Source organism: Struthio camelus, chromosome 10 (assembly GCF_040807025.1).
Source record: "Struthio camelus isolate bStrCam1 chromosome 10, bStrCam1.hap1, whole genome shotgun sequence".
NCBI classification, from domain to species: domain Eukaryota; kingdom Metazoa; phylum Chordata; class Aves; order Struthioniformes; family Struthionidae; genus Struthio; species Struthio camelus.
Genome location: NC_090951.1, coordinates 1,454,406 through 1,470,970, shown reverse-complemented (window position 1 = coordinate 1,470,970; position 16,565 = coordinate 1,454,406). Strand labels below are relative to the sequence as shown.

Sequence of the window (16,565 nt, the reverse complement as noted above, 5' to 3'; positions counted from 1 at the left end):
TAGCTGGCAGCAGACCCACTTTCTAGATTAGTTGGTTTTACTAAGGTTTTCTCTAAGTTACTGATAAGTGAGTATAGCTGTGACCTTTTGTTTGGATTTCTGTAGTTGTTTTACTTGGTATGGTAGAATTGTTCTGGCCCTTCTGTGTTTGTGCAGATGGGTGTTTTCCGGCAGGGCTGGTGTTCTCTTTCCTTCTCCAGTGATGCCCGTGGCGATGTATGTAGGGCTCCTGCTTGCCAGAGTGAAGCTATAGCTCCCTCTGCTCCTTCTCCTGGTCCTTCTGCCAAACATGCTTTGCTTCAGGTGGAAGAGTCTTGGCTCCGGAGCCCAGAAAAAGGGCTCAGCAGCTCAGGACCCAGTCAGGCCTGAGCTCTCAGGAGGACAGAGAGCTTATAGCCCCAGCTGTCAGAAATGAGCTCCCGCTCCAAAAGGGTCAAGCCTTGCTTTCAGACTTGCTGCCTTTCCCATTGCCTTGGCAGCCATCTCCAAGGCCCTCTACGCAGCCTCTTTTCTGGCAAGGTAGCACCCTCCCAGTTTCAGACAGGGGGATTGGACAGGGAGACAGAGAGGTGGGTAAGAATGGGCTTAATCATAGAAGGCTCTAACTCATTTTCTATGGAGCTGCTCCCAGGGCTCCTTTAAAACAGCTAATTTACAATGGCACAGCCCCCTGCCCTGGGCCTCTGCCGCTGTGCGCTGCAGAAGAAACTCTTTGTTCTGAGGCTCCCGGAGCTCCTCGGTGCAGGCGTCGTGCGAGGCAGGAGGAGCGTCCCTGGGCGGCCTCACAGTACAGTCTGCGTGGAAGCTGATACTGGGCCATGCTGGTTTTTGCTAGTCCCCCTGTCTGCTGAGCAATGGATGTCAGCGCAGGCTTTGGAGTGATAGGAATGAGCCAGGCTGCAGCTTGCAAATGAAAGCGCTGGCTTTTATTACTTGCTGCTCGGGTTGCAAGTTACATCAACAGGCTCCTGTTTCTTGAGTGGCACCATATGCCAAGATTTTACAGATCCTGCAAAGCCTTTTCTTTCCATTCTGCTGCACCTCAGGCAGAGCTGCTGGAGCCGCGGCCTTGAGGAATCCTTTCAGGAAGCCAGCAACAAACCCCCAAACCTCTGGAAAGCTGCAGCTGACCCCGCTTCATGAATGTGCTGTCAAAGGAGCTCTGCTGCACGGTACAAAAGCAAGAGTCTTCTAGCAAGGAATCATGAAAGCAAATACACAGACTAGCTGAAACGAGCGTTGAATAAGCTGGCTCTGTCGGTGGCTGTGCGATAGTCCTGTGAAAGGGGTTGTTGCAAGCTGGTATGTCGTGGTGTGGGGCTGGACTGTGCCCGCTCCGGGTCACCTTCCGGGTGTTGTGTTCTGAGTGTCCAGCACTGCTGATGGGACTGTGACCACCAACGCTGTCCCCTTGTCTCCTGCGTTGTGCCCTGGCTGGCACCAGACTCTCTTTGGATGGGAGGCTGTCCTCTGCTCCCAAGCCAGCGAGTACATAGGGTCCTTTGGCTGCAGTCCCTGCCGGCGCCCTGTTCTGCAGACAGCTAGCTGCCCCCAGTCAGAGAGAGCGGGCTCTTTGGCTTTCTCTTTTCATCTTGTCTTTGCTCACAAGGCTGTGATGGTTCAGAGGAAAGAAGCAGAAGTCTGAGGTCCTCCTGGTTGTGCTACCTAGCAGTTACGATAAGTGGATTGGGACACAGCTATTTTTAAGCCGCCTGCGGTCCCTCGGTTCAGAGCAGCCTCTCCAGCGTGACACACTGCCCTTTCACTTCTCCCCAACTCAGCTACTCTGGCTGCAGGATGGAGCACCCAGCTGAAGCGTGGCCCTGCTGCTTGCGCCATCCCGTGGTGCTGGCGTCGAAGACTGGCTCAGTGGCAGGGCAAATCTTCCTGCTGCCTGGGAGAGTAAGGATCAACCCTTTCCCTAAACTCTGGATTGCTCCTTGGCTTATGGATAGCTATGGAAGGTCTTATTCTACCCCCTCTTCTCAGAGGGATCATGGGCACAGTGTGGAGTCATCCTTTGGCCGCGGGTGTGCCCAAAACTTCAGCCAGTCTTCACCTGCCAAGCACCAGGGAGGTGAGTTCTGTGCGTTCTGCTGCCTGCTGGGCTGCCACGTGTTGTGGGGTGGCACAGGGACACCTGTGACTGGTGGGGAAGCCAGCATGTCTGGGTGCTCCCACCATGCCTGAGAGCAGCCGCCACGGAAGTTATTTGTTGCCCTGCCTTTCTGTCTCGTGCCAGGGCGCTTTCAAGGGAGGGCTTTGGCTTTGGGATTTGATTCTTCTGCTGGATCAATCAGGGCAAATAGGTTGCTGAGTGGAGCCTGTGGTTGTGGTGTCCAGAGGATCTGCTCATCTTCTGTGGGAATAAATGGCAGTCCTGGCTGCTCCGCGGAGGGCTTTCCTTGAGGAGTGATGGTGGATACAGCTTTGGTTGCATGGAGCCATTTGAGTTGCAACTGGTCTATACATCCAGTGGAACTGTGCAAAGAGGGTCTTAAAAATTGAAAGGGTGGGAAGCTCAGGCCATCTGTCTGGAAATCTTTCCATCCACGTGTGAGAAGACGGAGCCACCACACCCAGGGAAGAGGCAGAGGGCCTGCCCCCCTCCCCACGCTGCAGTTTTGTGATGCTTGTGCCAATGAGCCATGTCAGACGTGTGCGGTTACGGGAGGTCCCGGGGGGTTTGAGCTCAGCCTGGAGCCTTTATTGCGCTTGCTGCTACCAGCCTTACTTCGTGGAACTGTAAATCCGCTTAATGGGCTGTGTGGGAATTCCAGCTCGCCTCCGCTAAATGGGAGCTCTGATGCTGTGTGCAGGGCACTGGAAGTAGCTGAACTGAGACCTTATTCAGGACCAAATCACCCCCCGACCCCCTCCCAAAATAATAATAATCCCTCTGACATTCTGGCTGCTTGTGAGACACAGGCAGCCTTTGTGCGCAGCCGTTCAGGGGACCCTCTGTTGGTGCAATAGCAATGTCCCTTTGTGCGTCCTGCGAGCTGGATGGGGACAGTGAATGGAAGGTTCTGCTAGTGTTTATTTTCTTTATAAAAGCTGAAGGGGGTGGAGAGGGGGAGAAGGAAGCCGGCTGGGAGGTTCATGTTCACATCCTCCACTTGGAGACACCTTGTCTTTGCTACCGCGCTGCCTTCCCCCTTAGGCTGGGAGCCTTCACAATGAGGGTCTGTGCCGCTCCGGCAGGGCGAGCGGCGCGCGCTCGGCTGCCGGCCGCTCGCCGAGGGGGGATGGAGAGGACCCCCGGAGCGTGCGGGCACGACTTCCGCGTGGCTCAGAGGAAACACAAATTATTATGGCTCAGAGCAGCCAGGGGAAAACAGGGTCTGGATTTGCTCTGGTGCTTGGCCACGTTCAGTAGCATCTTCTCTCTCAGGCTCTCAAAACAGTCTGTGAGACCAGCTCCCTTTGGGAGCGCATTGACAATAATACCTTTAAGCAGATGCACCTTTAAGTGAGATTCCTTGCGTGATGATGGGCAGGTAACGAGCAGCAGAGGGGTCTGGGCTGCTGCCCCTGCCTGGCCGGCGTGAGCGTGTCCTCCTGCCGTGCCCCCGCTGGGAGGGCAGGACCCCGGGCACTGAGGGCATCTAGCTGCAGGGGACCGAAAACTTGGGGCACCTTTGCAGGATCCAGGAGCGCAGCTTGTTCTGCAGCCCTGTCTTCACTGCAAGCCCCGGAAAGCTGGGCTTCGGGGGACCTGTTGAACACCGCGTGTGGCCAGGCCTACGGCCGGCAGCCCCGGCGAGGTCGGGACAGGCGATAGCCACCAGCTGCGGGCAGGTCTGTGCTCAGCTCTTGGCCCCGCTGCAGGGTACTGGGTTGGAAGCGGCTTGGCGTTGTCCTTGTGCCTGGGGCCAGTCGTTCGCAGACAGCGCTGTGCAGCCGGTTGACTGCAGGCAGGCGTTTGGAAAGCATGGAGATGGCCCTTGCTCGCAGGGCGCAGCCTGGGGCGTGCTGGGGACCTCTCCGTGCGATGCCAGTGCGCGCTCCCGGCGGGAGTGCTGGGACCGACTGCGCGCTCCATCCTGTTCTCTGTCCCGTTTGTTTCCCTTCCCAGTGGCCGGTCTGGGTTTGCGCTGTCCTTCTCTTGGCCAGTGCCCCCTCCCCTGCCACCTCCTCGCGGGGGCTCCCCTCCTGACCAGGGGCTGCCTCTGGCTAAGCCCTGTGAAGCCCTGGCTCTCGGCCCTCCGGTTGAATGTGGCCAGGTGAAACAGCTCTGCCCTTCTGCCTCGGTTGTCCCCGAGCTGGCGCTGGTGTCAGCCCTTGCAGAGCAGCGCTGGGAGCATCCTCCTGCGTGTGCCGAGCTGGTGGGGACCGCGGGCCGATGGCTGGCGGCTGTTCCTGCTGGGGAAGGAGCAGCTGCTGCCAGGAAGGAAGGAGCTGCTCTCTGGGCCTGGGCGAAGGGTGCAAGGCTGCTTCTGGCAACGGCCAGGCCAGTGGCAGCTTCCTCCCAGTCCCTCAATGGCACCGTGGTCTCTGCAGCTTAACCCCAGCCCCAGTTGTGTGCAACGGGCTACGCTGGCGGCTCTCCGGCGCGTTGGGCGGTGTGTGTGCCCAGCGGACGCGGCTGGCCCGGGAGCCCCAGCCTGGGGCAGGGCAGGAGCGTGGAGCGGCGAGGGGAGCGCTCCCTGCCCGGAGCTGCGGCACGAGCTGCCAGCGCAGCACGCTGGGCTGCGCTGAGCTGGTAGCCAGGAGCCGTAGGCACCGTTTGGATTGCAGTTGCAAAGCTTTTGCCGTGCTTTTGAGCCTCACCCACGAGCTGGAGATGGGTTGAGGGGGTCTGCGGGGAGCATGTTCCCCTCATCCTGCCAGGCTGCTCCCACTGGCAGGTCCTGCGCTCCATCCCCATGGTTGCTTGGGACAAAACAGGTTACTAGAAAATGGTGCCGTTGTGTCATGAGCAATCTGTGTATAATAAAAATATTATTTGAGCAAATGAGTCAGGAAGCGTCTGGGCTGGTGTCCCAGGCTGGGGAAGCCAAATTCTTCTGGCCTTTGGTGGTGGAGCTGGGTGTTTCAGTCCTGCTGGCTCCAGCAGGGCATTGCTGCAGCTGCGTTAGAGCCCAGCCTGGCCACGGGCACCTAGGGCCTGGTGCTTCTCCCATTGCTCCTGGGGATGCGGGGCCGCTTCCCAGAGCAGCTCTGCAGGAGGAGGGTTTGCGGGGGAGAGGCTGCAGGCCACGGCAGGGCTGGAGGGCGCCACTGGAGAGGGCTGGTGGGCAGCCCCTTTGGCTGTGCTGGGAGCCCCTCGCTTCCCGCCGGCGCCGGGGATGCGTCTTGCCGCCGCCCGTGTAAAGCAGGAAGCTGGCGGGGGGCCCTGGAGGGGCTGGAAGCGTGGCAGGTGTCCGTCGCGGGAGGCAGAGCCGCGGCTGCCGCACGCTCGCGTCCGTGAAACGGGGCAGGCTCTGCTTCCCGGAGGTGCCGGTGAGCGCTCGGCGGCTGCCGGCCCCTGCTCCCTGCCTCAGCTCGCGGTGCCGTTTAGCTGACGGGCTTCCTTTCCCCCGCCGCTGTAGGCTGCCGCTCTGTCTGCGAGGGAAGAATGGCGAATTGTGTTCCCGGGGTGGTTACCGCTGGGCAAAGCCGCGGTGCCCGTCTGCATGCAGAGCTGTGGCTGGCAAAGTCTCGTTAAGCTGCCGGGAGCCAAACTGGCTCACGAGGGAGCAGAAGCGAAGCTGGTGTTTTTTTGCTGTCTCCAGGGGACAGCTGGGCTTCACAGCCCCTTCCAGCCCATGCCACCCGCTGAAGCTTCTGCGCAGGCAGCGCGGTGCTTCACTGGAGCATGCCGTGTGCGTGTCTGGGGCAGCTCGTGTGCCTATTGCGCTCAGGGAGCAGATACACGAGGAATGTGGATGGAGGGAAGTCAACGGGGTTTCCTTGTGTTGCTTGTCTGGGTTTTCTGGGTGGGGAAAAGGTATTCCCTGATTCTGAAAGATGCTATCTGCTCTTGCACTGCAGCAAGCCAGGGCTTCAGTTGCCCTCTGGCATGGAGCTGTCTGCTTCGTGTCCCAGGTGTCTGCTGGAGTTTGTCCTCAGTGCAGGACCCTTCCTGCCCTGCTTCTTATATCAAACCAGCTGAGTATCTCACCTTTCTTTCTGCGATCTCCTTACGGCCCCAGCATCTGGACCTGGTCTGCTGTGAGTGACTGTGGTCTTGGCTGTGTCGCTGCCCAGGCCCGCAGGGTAGTTACACCCCTGTGATGGGAGGGGGTGGCCACTCATCTCGGTGAGCGGTGGGTAGCGAAGGAAGGTCCTTGGCAGTCGGTGTAGCTCACCAGGCTGCTCCCTGACAGTGCTGCTTACGTGTGTGTAGGTGCTGGGCCAATGTCTACAGCGCCTCACTGAGGTGCGTGATCCTAGAGGAAGTGGACATGTTGTCCTTTGTGGGAGAGGGCCTCAGTCCGCTGGTGAGAGCCAGGAGACTGAGGTCCCATGGGGGAGCTGGGGATCGTGAAGCCTTCCTCCATAGCAGTTGCCTTCACTCGTGGTGACTGCTTGGTCTCTTTCTCCATGTCCCCTCATCTCCCACAGTGGAGAACAGGCAGCTGACCCTGAACCTGCAAACTGAGAACAAAGGCAGTGTTGTCTCCGGCGGAGAGCTGACGATTTTCCTGGACGGGCCTGCTGTTGATCTGGGAAGTCTGCCTAATGGCAGTGCCGTGACAGAGGGTGAGTGCCGCCCATCTCCGCATGCATGCAGCAACTCTGAGCACGAGGCGGTGAGCACCGGCAGGGAGAGGAGTGGGGCTGAGATCACAGCCCTAAGGACCTCTGAGCAAACATCCGAGTGCCAGCAGCCACCTCCTCTCCCAGGTAAGGCTCCGGCCCCTGCCTATCCCAACTGCAGGCTTGCTCACGGACTTCCGTGGCAGCGAATGCGTGGTGGGACAGGAGTGGTGGCAGGAGTGTGATCCTGTCAGTGCCCCCCTGCTGATATGAAAGGAGTGGCCGTTTTCCAGGCCCTCCGCAAGCTGCCTGAGTGACTTTGCTCCTTCCCTAGCTTCCCTGTGTTGGGCCTGGGACGTGTCTTCTGTATTTAAGCTGCTCAGATCGGGAGCTCCCTGTGGCGAAATGCATGCAGGGAGGCAGACTGATGTCTGACTGGTCGAGGCCTCCCGAGGAGTGAGCAATGAAAGATTCAGCTCATGTTGGGTAGTGACTGGTGTATTGGTTTCCCTCAGCTCCTTCCCTTCCTAGGTGGGAGTTCAGGCCTGTGAAATCTGGGAGCCTTCAACGAGGCTGCTCTCCTGATACTGCTAGTTCTCTGAAGGGCTGTTTTTGCCTTTCCCTAGTGTTCAGAGCCACATGAGGCACTGTGGAATGGGCTACACCATCGCATGTCAGTGCGAGATGAGAGCACCCCTACCTGGGGGAAGGGGGTTCAACGCGGAGCATGTTGCTCTAACGGGGCTGAGTGTGCAGAGAGCCCAGGCTGGGAGCTCTGCTGGACGTTGGTGTTTGTGGTTCTGACTCTGGCTACGCTAGCAGAGCCACATGGTAGCAACCAGCACAGCTCCCGCTCTCCCCTCTCTGCTGCTTGCTCATGACTTTGGAAAATGGGACACTCAAGGGGCTTTGCCAGATGCAAAGGTGCTGTGCAAACTCTTGCAAGCAGATGCTTCCCCTGGATTTGAGCGTAGAGGGCTGGCAGATCTGTCCTGAACATTGGGCTTTTGTGCCTTTGTGTCTCTTTCCTGGAAGGAAGGAGGCTGGAACTAGTAGGTGCCTTAGTCTCTTTCCTCACCCTCTTCTTCTTCAACCATTCAGGGCCTCAGGTGACTGGACAGGAACCCATCAGCATGGCTGCAGCCACAGAGAGCAGACACCAGCCTTCCAGTACGAACTGCTTTGGAAGCAGATCAAGGTAAGGGTCCCTTGCTTGGCAGCACCTCTCAGTCCCTTAGTGGGTGATTATTGAGCGCGTGAGGTAGCTAAGTAGCGTCTCAGTGGTCCTTTTACAGTGGATACCACTCTGGATCTCTCAGTGAGCTCACGACAAAGCAGCCTGTAGAAGACTTGGAGAAGGGGTGTGGTAGCAGACAGCAGAGCTGAAAGGTGCACCATGGTCATTCAGCTGTGGTGCAGCTTGTCTGAGCCTCTTGGAGTGTTTCATTTCTCAGAGAGTGTCAGGTCTGTGATAGCTGGGACAGTTTCCACCAGGTGCTCTACTGGCAGCTGAAGGAATGGTGTCAGGGATGCATGCAGAAGGCTGTGACTAGTCAGGTCAACAAGCAAAGGGCCTTGTCTGCATAGACTCCCTTCAGCTGGCTCCTCAGGATTATATGGACCACACCTCTCTTGCCTTGAGCACAGCCCTAGCCAGGTGCTGGGCCAGGTCGGGAAGCAGAGTGCCCATCCTGGCAGTGGTCACAGTGGGAGCGCTTCAGAAGGCCTAAGGAGGGTAGGAGAAGCAACGCAAGCAGAGCTACAGGGAAATGACAGCTAATTCCAAAGAAAATGAGATGCTTGGGCACCAAGCCATCCTGTGCTTGGCACAGTGCCCTTCCTTGCCTTCTTGCTGGGCTGGAGTGGCTCAGAGCTGCTCCTTTTGGAGCTGTGGTTATTGAGAGACGTGTCACGCTGTCAACATGGAGTTGAATTTAACACCTATTTATATTTCCAGAGCATGGCAGTGGCCCAGCAGCCTATCCAGATGTTCTGGTTAGAATTGTGTCTGTAGAGAGGGAGCCTGCAGCCTTGGCTGATAAGAGAGATTCTGCACAGCCTGCAGGCTCGACGTTTAGGGGCATTCTCGGCAGTGAGCCCTATGCTTTGAGCTCTTCTGCTCCTTCTTGATCTGCCAGGCACATACAAGAGAAGAGTGAAGGGAAGAAATGTTTTCCTCTCTAAAAAGTGACCTCATTCCTATCGTGTTTGTGCCTCACCTGAGGAAGGAGTGGGGCAAGAAATTAGATACAGATTGCTGAAGGTAGTTTGTGCCCTTTTACTGTGGCTGCTCCTCTTGATTCCTACTGTCCGAGCATAGAAGCCTTTTCACAGATGAGATGCATGCTCAGTGTCTTGATGGGAGTTGGCAGCTATCAGTATGTGCTAGAAAGCCTGTAAGGGAAGTTCTAGCTTAGGAGGCTAAGCCTGCTGCCTAGGTGTGACTACTTACTTCTGAATTCCTGATTGCTTTTCAACTGCCTGTAAGTAGTTTCTCCTCTTACTATCTTCTTGAGCTATGAGCCTGTCAAAGTGTGGTGAGTTCTGGACAGCACTTCTGTAGGTGACCTTCAAAGACCTTCCAGGTGTGGAAATTGCGTAAGCTCCTTAGCTAGTAGAATCTCTTCTGCTGGCAGGTTGCTGAGCTGTTGACATCGTCAGTGGGCTCTCGTTGCTTGCAGTCATTAAAAATCCCGTGGCTTTTCTGCTGTGGGAAACTTTCTAGCTACTTGTAAATTCATCCTAGACTCACCTGAATTTAAGGTTGTTCTGGACATAATACCACAGTTTGTAGTACTGTTACATGGGTCAAAGCACTGCTGTATGTACCCACCACAGAGGCAGCTGCCTTCTCCAGAGTGGAGTAGGAGGCCTGTGCACATGGGAAAGCTGTTTGATATTTGCTCTGTTTATATGCAGAGTGCTGTTTATTTTCATGGGCTTGGTGATGGATGCTGGCAAACTCCTTCATAGGCAGGATGGAAAGAAAAAGGTCATTCTTTGCTCCTCAGCTATTTCTACTCTCTCCCCTCAAGGGAAACTGCTTGGTCAGGGCTTCTCTTTCTTCTCCTGAACAAATGTCATCTTGGGATTTGCTGCTAATCTTGGTGACGGGGTGTGAAATTCCACAGCCTTCTGTGTGAAGAGAAAATAGAGAGCCCAGAGGTCTCCGGCTGAGAGCAGGGGCCTTGGGTGCAGAGAGAGTTGCTACAATCCCTATTTGTTTTGTTGTGGCCAAAGGGGCCTCTTTTGACGCTAGGGAATAAAGTAGTCTGGTTTGCTGCTCAGCCTCTGGGGAGACTCAAGCTGTCAAGCCATGGGTCTTATTATGTTCTGACCACGGGCATGAGAAACTTTGCTGTCACCTGTCACAAACTCATGCAAACTCGCATGGTTTCTCTAGTGTAGTATGCTTCGCTTTTTCTACTTTTTGATGTCCAAAATTCACAGCTCAGCTAGTGATGGGCATGGGCATCCCTAAGGGCAGGTGGAAGACACCCCTCTGGGTCACTCAGTCCAGAGTTTTCTCTGGTCCCCTTGTGGGAACCCCTTGCTCTAGGTTGCTCCACAAAGTCCTGCGTATGGCCACAGGACTTCCTTGAACACGTGGCTTCTGGTGTGATGCTGCAGTAGTAAAAGGCCAGGTGAGCTGTGATCTACCGTTTGCAGCTCCGGGCCCGCAGAGAGGAGAGGTAGGCTGTGCAGGGCAGCGAGTGTGCAGCCTGCTGCTGGAGAGGTTCTAGGGCCGGAAAGGGCCAGGATGTTTTGCTCAAGACCTCAGAGAACAAGTCATGAAATGGATCTCCGGGATCAGCAGCGAGGAGTCTGGAAAGTGGTGGGTAACTGGAATAAACTGGGTGGAGCTGAAGCACGTTTTCAGGTGACTTTGAGCTCTATTTTCAAAGGATGAGTTATACAAGACAAAAATACAGTCTCTCAAGGGGTAGCCTCAGGGGAACAGGAGCAGATGGATGCTGTGTTACTGCTGGAAGGCTGGTATACCCAGAAACCCAGGGTCTCTCACATCTGTCATGGTGCTTCTAGGCTGGGGATCTGCAAAGAGACCATGCATAGGACTAGGCTGTGAGGCCAGCCTGATGAGAATTGCCCTCTGGCCATGGATGTCCTCTCCTAGGGCCATGCTAGGTCAATATTCATGCTGCACATGAGAACAGCTGAGCCCCAGCAGTGAGACAGCAATAAGGATATTCTGCACTGGAAGGCCTGAGGGCAAAGGCCCTAGCGTGCTGGGAGTCCTAGCTCCAAGGTGTTGGTAAACGCGTGTGACCTCTGCTCCCTGCCTTGCAAACAAGATAGCTGGGTGCAGGGGACCTTGGCTGCCTCCTCCCCCTTTTTCACAGAGGCAGAAGGAATTTCTCAGCTCTGTGTTTCTGGTGGTGACTCATGGCAGTGGGAGCTGAACCTCCCCGAGCCCCCCAGCTGCCCTTGAGGCAGTGGACATCTCCCTTCAACTGCAGTTGAGTGAGGCTGAGACTGGCATTGCCACCTCTCCTGACACCCCTGCGCTGGGTCACAGGGATGGGACCGCTGCTTTGGGAGGAGAAAGCTGTTTCTGGGTTTCACGTCCAAGCCAGAGACGAGCCCAGGCAATGTACCCTACGTCCTTTTGGCCCGCACCAGCCTTTGCAAAGCAGGGGCTCAGCCTTGGGAGAAGAGGGGAAACCGGAAGGTTTATGTCACCCTGGCTGACGACGCTTTCCTTTTTGGTGCAGTCTGGTCCTTCTGCCTCTGGCCCAGGAGTTGTGATGGGGGCAGAGCGCGAGATCGTCAGTCTAAAGGGAGTAACGAGGGCTTGTGCCCGCTGCCTCCTGCACTGTGCTGCTCTGCTCCTTCCCCTGGCGTGCTGCTAGAGTCTGTTCCCATCGATACTCTGCCTTATTTTTTCCCTGCTCCTATTTTAAGAGTTTGTTCCCAGTCCGGTCGCTGTCACGTGGCCCTGCTCGGTTTGGTTCCATGCGTCTATTAAAAGACAATACCCAGATGGGAGCGCTCGTAGGAGGGCTGGGCTGGGCTGGGCGGCAGGCTGGCTAATTCAGGCCTAGTAACCCTATGTGGCTGACTGGCAGCCTGGAAACATCCTGTTTTGGTTTCTAAAAACTCCCTGAGCAGCTTTTAGCTCATCTGTGCTGAGAAGGGCAGGGACAAGAACCGTCCTATGCCTTGGCCGCTCGCTCTCGGCGGGGCCGGCTCTGGCTGGCAGCGCTGCCTGCCCGCTCCCTCCCAGCCTGGGCTCCGGCGGCCGCGCGGCCTCCCACGCCCGGCCCTTCGCTCGCGGCAGAAGCTGCCTCTGGCCTGGTGGCTGGTTGACCTCAGCGTGGGGCTGTGGGGAGGTGTCCCAGCCCGCCGGAGCTTGCCTGGGGCAGGGATCTGCCTCAGCAGGGTGAGCCCGGGGAGGCTGGTCCCTGCTGCGGGCTCCAGTGCCCTCGGTCCAGCCTCGGTGCAGCGGTCCAGACCCTGAGCCGGATGCTGAACGCTGCAGGGCATGTTGGTCTGCTGCCATGGGGCCGTCAACACCGAGCTGGGCTTGTTGCACAGCAAGCGGAGCTGCTTTGGTGAGGCAGGTGACGTCGGGGTGCCTCTGCGCCCTGATGAGACAGCTCCAGGGCAGTGAGGGGCACGTCTCCCCATCAGTGGGGAGAGGAACCAGCGCTGTGCCTGTAACTCCTCTGAGTCCCAACGTTGCTTGGCGGCCAAATCAAACCCTCGGCACGTAGCTGTTTTCTGGGGGTAGGCAGGGTTTCTGGGGCTGGAGGAAGGGTTGGTGTTTACTGTCTGAGCGAGGAATGCGTTGAAGACCCCGTGTCTGGGGCTGCCTTCTGGGGAAGAGCTGTGCTGGAGGGAAGCGGTCTCCGCAGCTCCTGCTCGCAGACTCTGCTGTTGGGCTGCCTGCCCTTATCCGTGGCTCATATCTGGTCTATTTTCAACAATCGTCTTCTGCTTTCCCATGTCTCCTCCCGGTCCCAGCCCTTCCTCTGCTTAGTGTCATTGTGAGCTGCTCCCCAAGGAGAGCAACGGGGAGGGATCACGGGCTCGCTGGAGCTGGTGAATGTGGCATGACTGATGCTGTGCCCTGTTGTTGCTGCGCTGCCTTCCCCTCCCAGCTGCAGCTCAGCAGGGCCCTGAGACATAGGGACAGTTGGAGGGTTTTGCCCTTTTAAGGGGAGAACTTGGCTGGAACAAGCCGATGTTTAAATCGCTGTGTTTTTCACCCCCTCTGCCATCGTTGCTTCATCTGGGAGCGCTGTGCATTGCCCCAGGAGCTGTGACCCCGGTCGAGGTGCCTCCAGGCTGCTGCTCCCTGGCCCGTGAGATTTGGGAAGGAAACTTGCCACTGGTGGCGTGAGACTCTCACTGCCCCAAATTATGGAGCAAGTGTCAATAGATTCCCATAGCAAATCCAACTAGAAGATTACCCGCAATCAGTTGTGTTCCTGCCCTGATGTGTGACATGATGCCCCACTGCTGAACGTGCCCTTTCCACTTCGGAGTAGCACCTCTCCGTTCCCTGCCTCGGGGAGCGAGCGCTTTGCTGTGCGGGCAGCGCTCTGCTCCCTCCCTCCGGCCCTGTGCACATTGCCCTGCCCCACTTACAGTAATTACCAGGTTTCTTAATAAGCATGAAAACCAAGCCTTTCCTGGAATGTCTTCTGGCCTTTGCAGGGGCCCGGGGATGTGGAGGCTTAGCTGTGTTTGACCAGGGTGGTTCGTGCTGTGCTGGGGTTGTGTGCTGCAGGCGTTTTGCCTGTGGAAGTCGGGCTGTCCTGGCCACAGCCGCCTGCGTGATTAGTGTCATCGCACAGTGACGGGGACATGGTGGCAGGGAGGCTCTGTCTGGGCTAGATGTGGTGAGTTCCCTTTCCTCTCTTATCCCTGGAGAGAGCCGAGTATCCCTGTGTGGAGAGCTGGGGCTCTTGTGGGTGAGATCCAGGCTCGTGCTGTGATGATTTCAGTTGCCGTCCGTTCCGGCTGTTTGTCCCACCCTTGGCCAGAGACCAAGGCTGTCCCAGCGGGATCAGCAGCAGAGAATAGTTGCACCTTTCTCACCTGCCCCTGTGCTAGGCTTGCAGCTGAACTCAAGCTGCTGAAGTGGGTTTCCCTAGGTATGCGATGTGGCACCAAAGCGCAGAAAGCGTTTGCACACCATCTCTTCTGGGAGCTTTCTTGCAGGAGTGGAGGGAGCAAACGGCGGGGGGCCACAACAAGCAGGTTTTCATCTGTCAGTGCCCAGGGCTGTTCCTTAGCACACGGGGCCGCTAAGGGGAGCAGCAGCAAACAGAAGCGAGACCTTCTGCACCACGGTTTCTCCTCCGTAGGACTCTGATGCCATAGGTGGGATGCTGACACCCACGCATGGGCTGGGAGAGCGGAAGAAGAAGCGTTGGGAGTTCAGGGCATCGGCTAAGGAGCAGGACCAGCGTCCCGGCAGTTCTTGGGGATCACTGACAACTGTGCTCGGAGACGACAAGTACTGAGACAAAAAAAGACAGGAGCAGGTTTCCTCTGTGAGGCCAGTTGCCTGTCTCACCTCTTGTGTTTCTTTCCCTCACAGGACACACCGGCATTCAGCTGGAGCAGCCAGACAAAACACGGGGAGCGGAGAGCAAAGTCCTAGTGCCAGGAACCGGCACCGGCTGCAGGCCAAGAGTCAGAACCACGCTGGCATGACAAACGGCACAGCGAATGGCACAGGTGAAACATGGTACTAGTGGGAGCTGTGTTCTGGCCTTTCGGTTAGAGTTGTGTGGTGGACAGAGCATGGGGCTGCATTTAGTGGGAGAAAATGAATTTCTGCTGAAATAAAGAATCTTTTAGTATGCAGGAATTTCCTTCCTGTGAAGAAGCTATTGATATTACTTTTGATAAGCTGGGCAGCCTGAGCTCCATAGACCTCACCAGTAGGACCTGTTCTCCATTTCTTGAACAATTTCTTTGGCTCCTCTCTGGAGTCTCCATGACATAAGTGCTGCATCTGGTTCCAGGTTTTTAAAAGGGAGACTGGAAAAGCAGTGTCACTGATGCCACAGAGAGGAGAACAGTCATCACAGCTGAATGGACTTTTTTCAGAGTTGTGATCATTCAGCTGAATTTGCCCATCAGTTTCAGTGAAAATGTTTTTGAGGTCTTTACCCACCAAAATGGGGAGGAGCCGCTGTCTGTATCCAGTACCAGAGAAGATACAAACCCACCTCTAAAAAGGATGATGATTTTTATGCCAGAAGGTATTTCTGGAAGGGTTTCTCTTGTTTTTTCTTGGATTTGCCCACAAAGCCATAAATACTTTATGGAGAAGGGACTGGGATCTGGCAAGCGCCTAACTATAAAGCCATGAGCAATCTATCTGTCTCTTGCTTACCTGGCTCTCACGTGGAACTGGTAAGCTGGAACATGGAGTTCCAGCTAGAGATCGAGGGAAGCCCCTCTAGAAGCTGTGAGACGTGATGGTTGAGACAGTGTCCTGGCATGTAGTTGATGTGGGTTCAGAGGAGGTCCAGGTATCCCACATCCTGGGTGAGTCCTTCAGTCACTGTGTTATTGGGTAAGAGGTAGGCAGCAAAGTGACACCACTACCACAGGCATTTCCTACTCCTCTGCACTGGATTTGCAAACAGCACCGTCCTTTCTTTTGCTTTTGTCAGAGACCTGGAAGGAAAAAGCCAAGTACTTTGTTTCGGGTAGAAGGAAATGTTTTATTCAACCCAAAATGAAGACTTTTTTTCTTTTTTTTTTTTTCTTTTTTGTTCCGTTTCACTGGAAAAACCTGGAGCAACGTAATTTCAATTTTGCCAGAATTCATTTTGGGAGGGAGATGGGGGAGTGGGAGGGTGAAGTGAAATGTTACTGTTCAGCTGTCAAGTGTTGTCTTGCTCGCTCCTGGTCTCTGCTCCCCTCCCTGGAGCTGAGGCTCGTGTCTGCCTTGGTCAGTACAGTGCTGTATTTGGGGGGAATGCTGAATTTTGTCCGCTCTCACCACCCAGCGCTTCTCAATGTCCTTGCTGTGCAGAGGACAGTCCCTCAGGCTGTGGACAGAGTTTTTGTTCCTGCAAGTATAACTTGGCGTTTTGGCTTTGGTTTGTTGAAACACATTTTATTGGACGAGCCCCAGCTTTCCCAGTGGGTTTATGACTGTGCTGTCCTCATTGCTGTTTACTGCTCACCAGCCCCTGTGTCTTCCAAAAGTCCTGTCAGCAATGATTTTATATTCCAGGATGGGGAGATGTGTGTTGAGTGGTTGGGGTTAGTACTGGTACTTTGTGTTACGCTCTCTAGAATGCCTCTAGAAACCTTTCTCTTCTTCCATTTTAATATGTTTTGTTGACATTATTACATTCAGTTTTTGAACAGACTGTTGCAAGACTGAGGTCAAGGACTTCCCAGTTACCTTTGTCACTTAAAGCTGTAATTTCATCTGAGAATAAAAGGAGGTTATTTCATGGCATGTTTCCTGCAAAGCCATGTTGCTTAGCACTGACTATTCCCGCTGAATTCTTTCCTTATCAATTGAACTTTGGATCAGCTTTTCCACTGTTTTGCGCGGGACTGAGAATAAGCTAATTACACTGCAGTTACCTGGGTCATTCTGCAGGTTTCCTTTGAAGATTGACACAATATACCTGAAGCTTCTAAAGCTTCCCTTTCCAAGGCTAGCTAAAAAGGAACACCAGCCAGAGATCTCCTCAGCCAAGTGTTGCAGGACTCCTGATGGAAGTTACTGTGAGCCTCCTGACTCAGGAATCTGCATCCCTGTTAGATGCTGCCTAAGAGGCCTTTAATCTGTGTACCAGATTCCCTCCAGTGATGGAGGGTATTGTCCTGCTTCCCTCCAGCTGCAAAGCAAAAGTGTACTCTACAGCAGTTTGCCT

General features: G+C 55.5%; 1 protein-coding gene across 5 annotated transcripts in view; it reads left to right on the top strand.

Moving 5' to 3' along the window:
• The window catches only part of WWP2 (WW domain containing E3 ubiquitin protein ligase 2), a 51,677-nt gene that overhangs the window by 7,377 nt on the left and 27,735 nt on the right, over nucleotides 1-16,565 (top strand). For 3 of the 5 annotated variants that reach the window (XR_011143233.1, XM_068955815.1, XM_068955816.1), the window contains exons 5-7: nucleotides 6,550-6,831; nucleotides 7,786-7,882; nucleotides 14,255-14,394. Coding sequence is in view for 3 of the 5 variants with exons in the window: in XM_068955815.1 (XP_068811916.1) it covers nucleotides 6,550-6,831; nucleotides 7,786-7,882; nucleotides 14,255-14,394 (519 nt within the window). In the remaining 2 variants the exon portion in view is untranslated. The remainder of the gene's footprint in view (nucleotides 1-6,549; nucleotides 6,832-7,785; nucleotides 7,883-14,254; nucleotides 14,395-16,565) is intronic. The other 2 variants (XR_011143234.1, XM_068955817.1) reach the window with 1 other exon arrangement.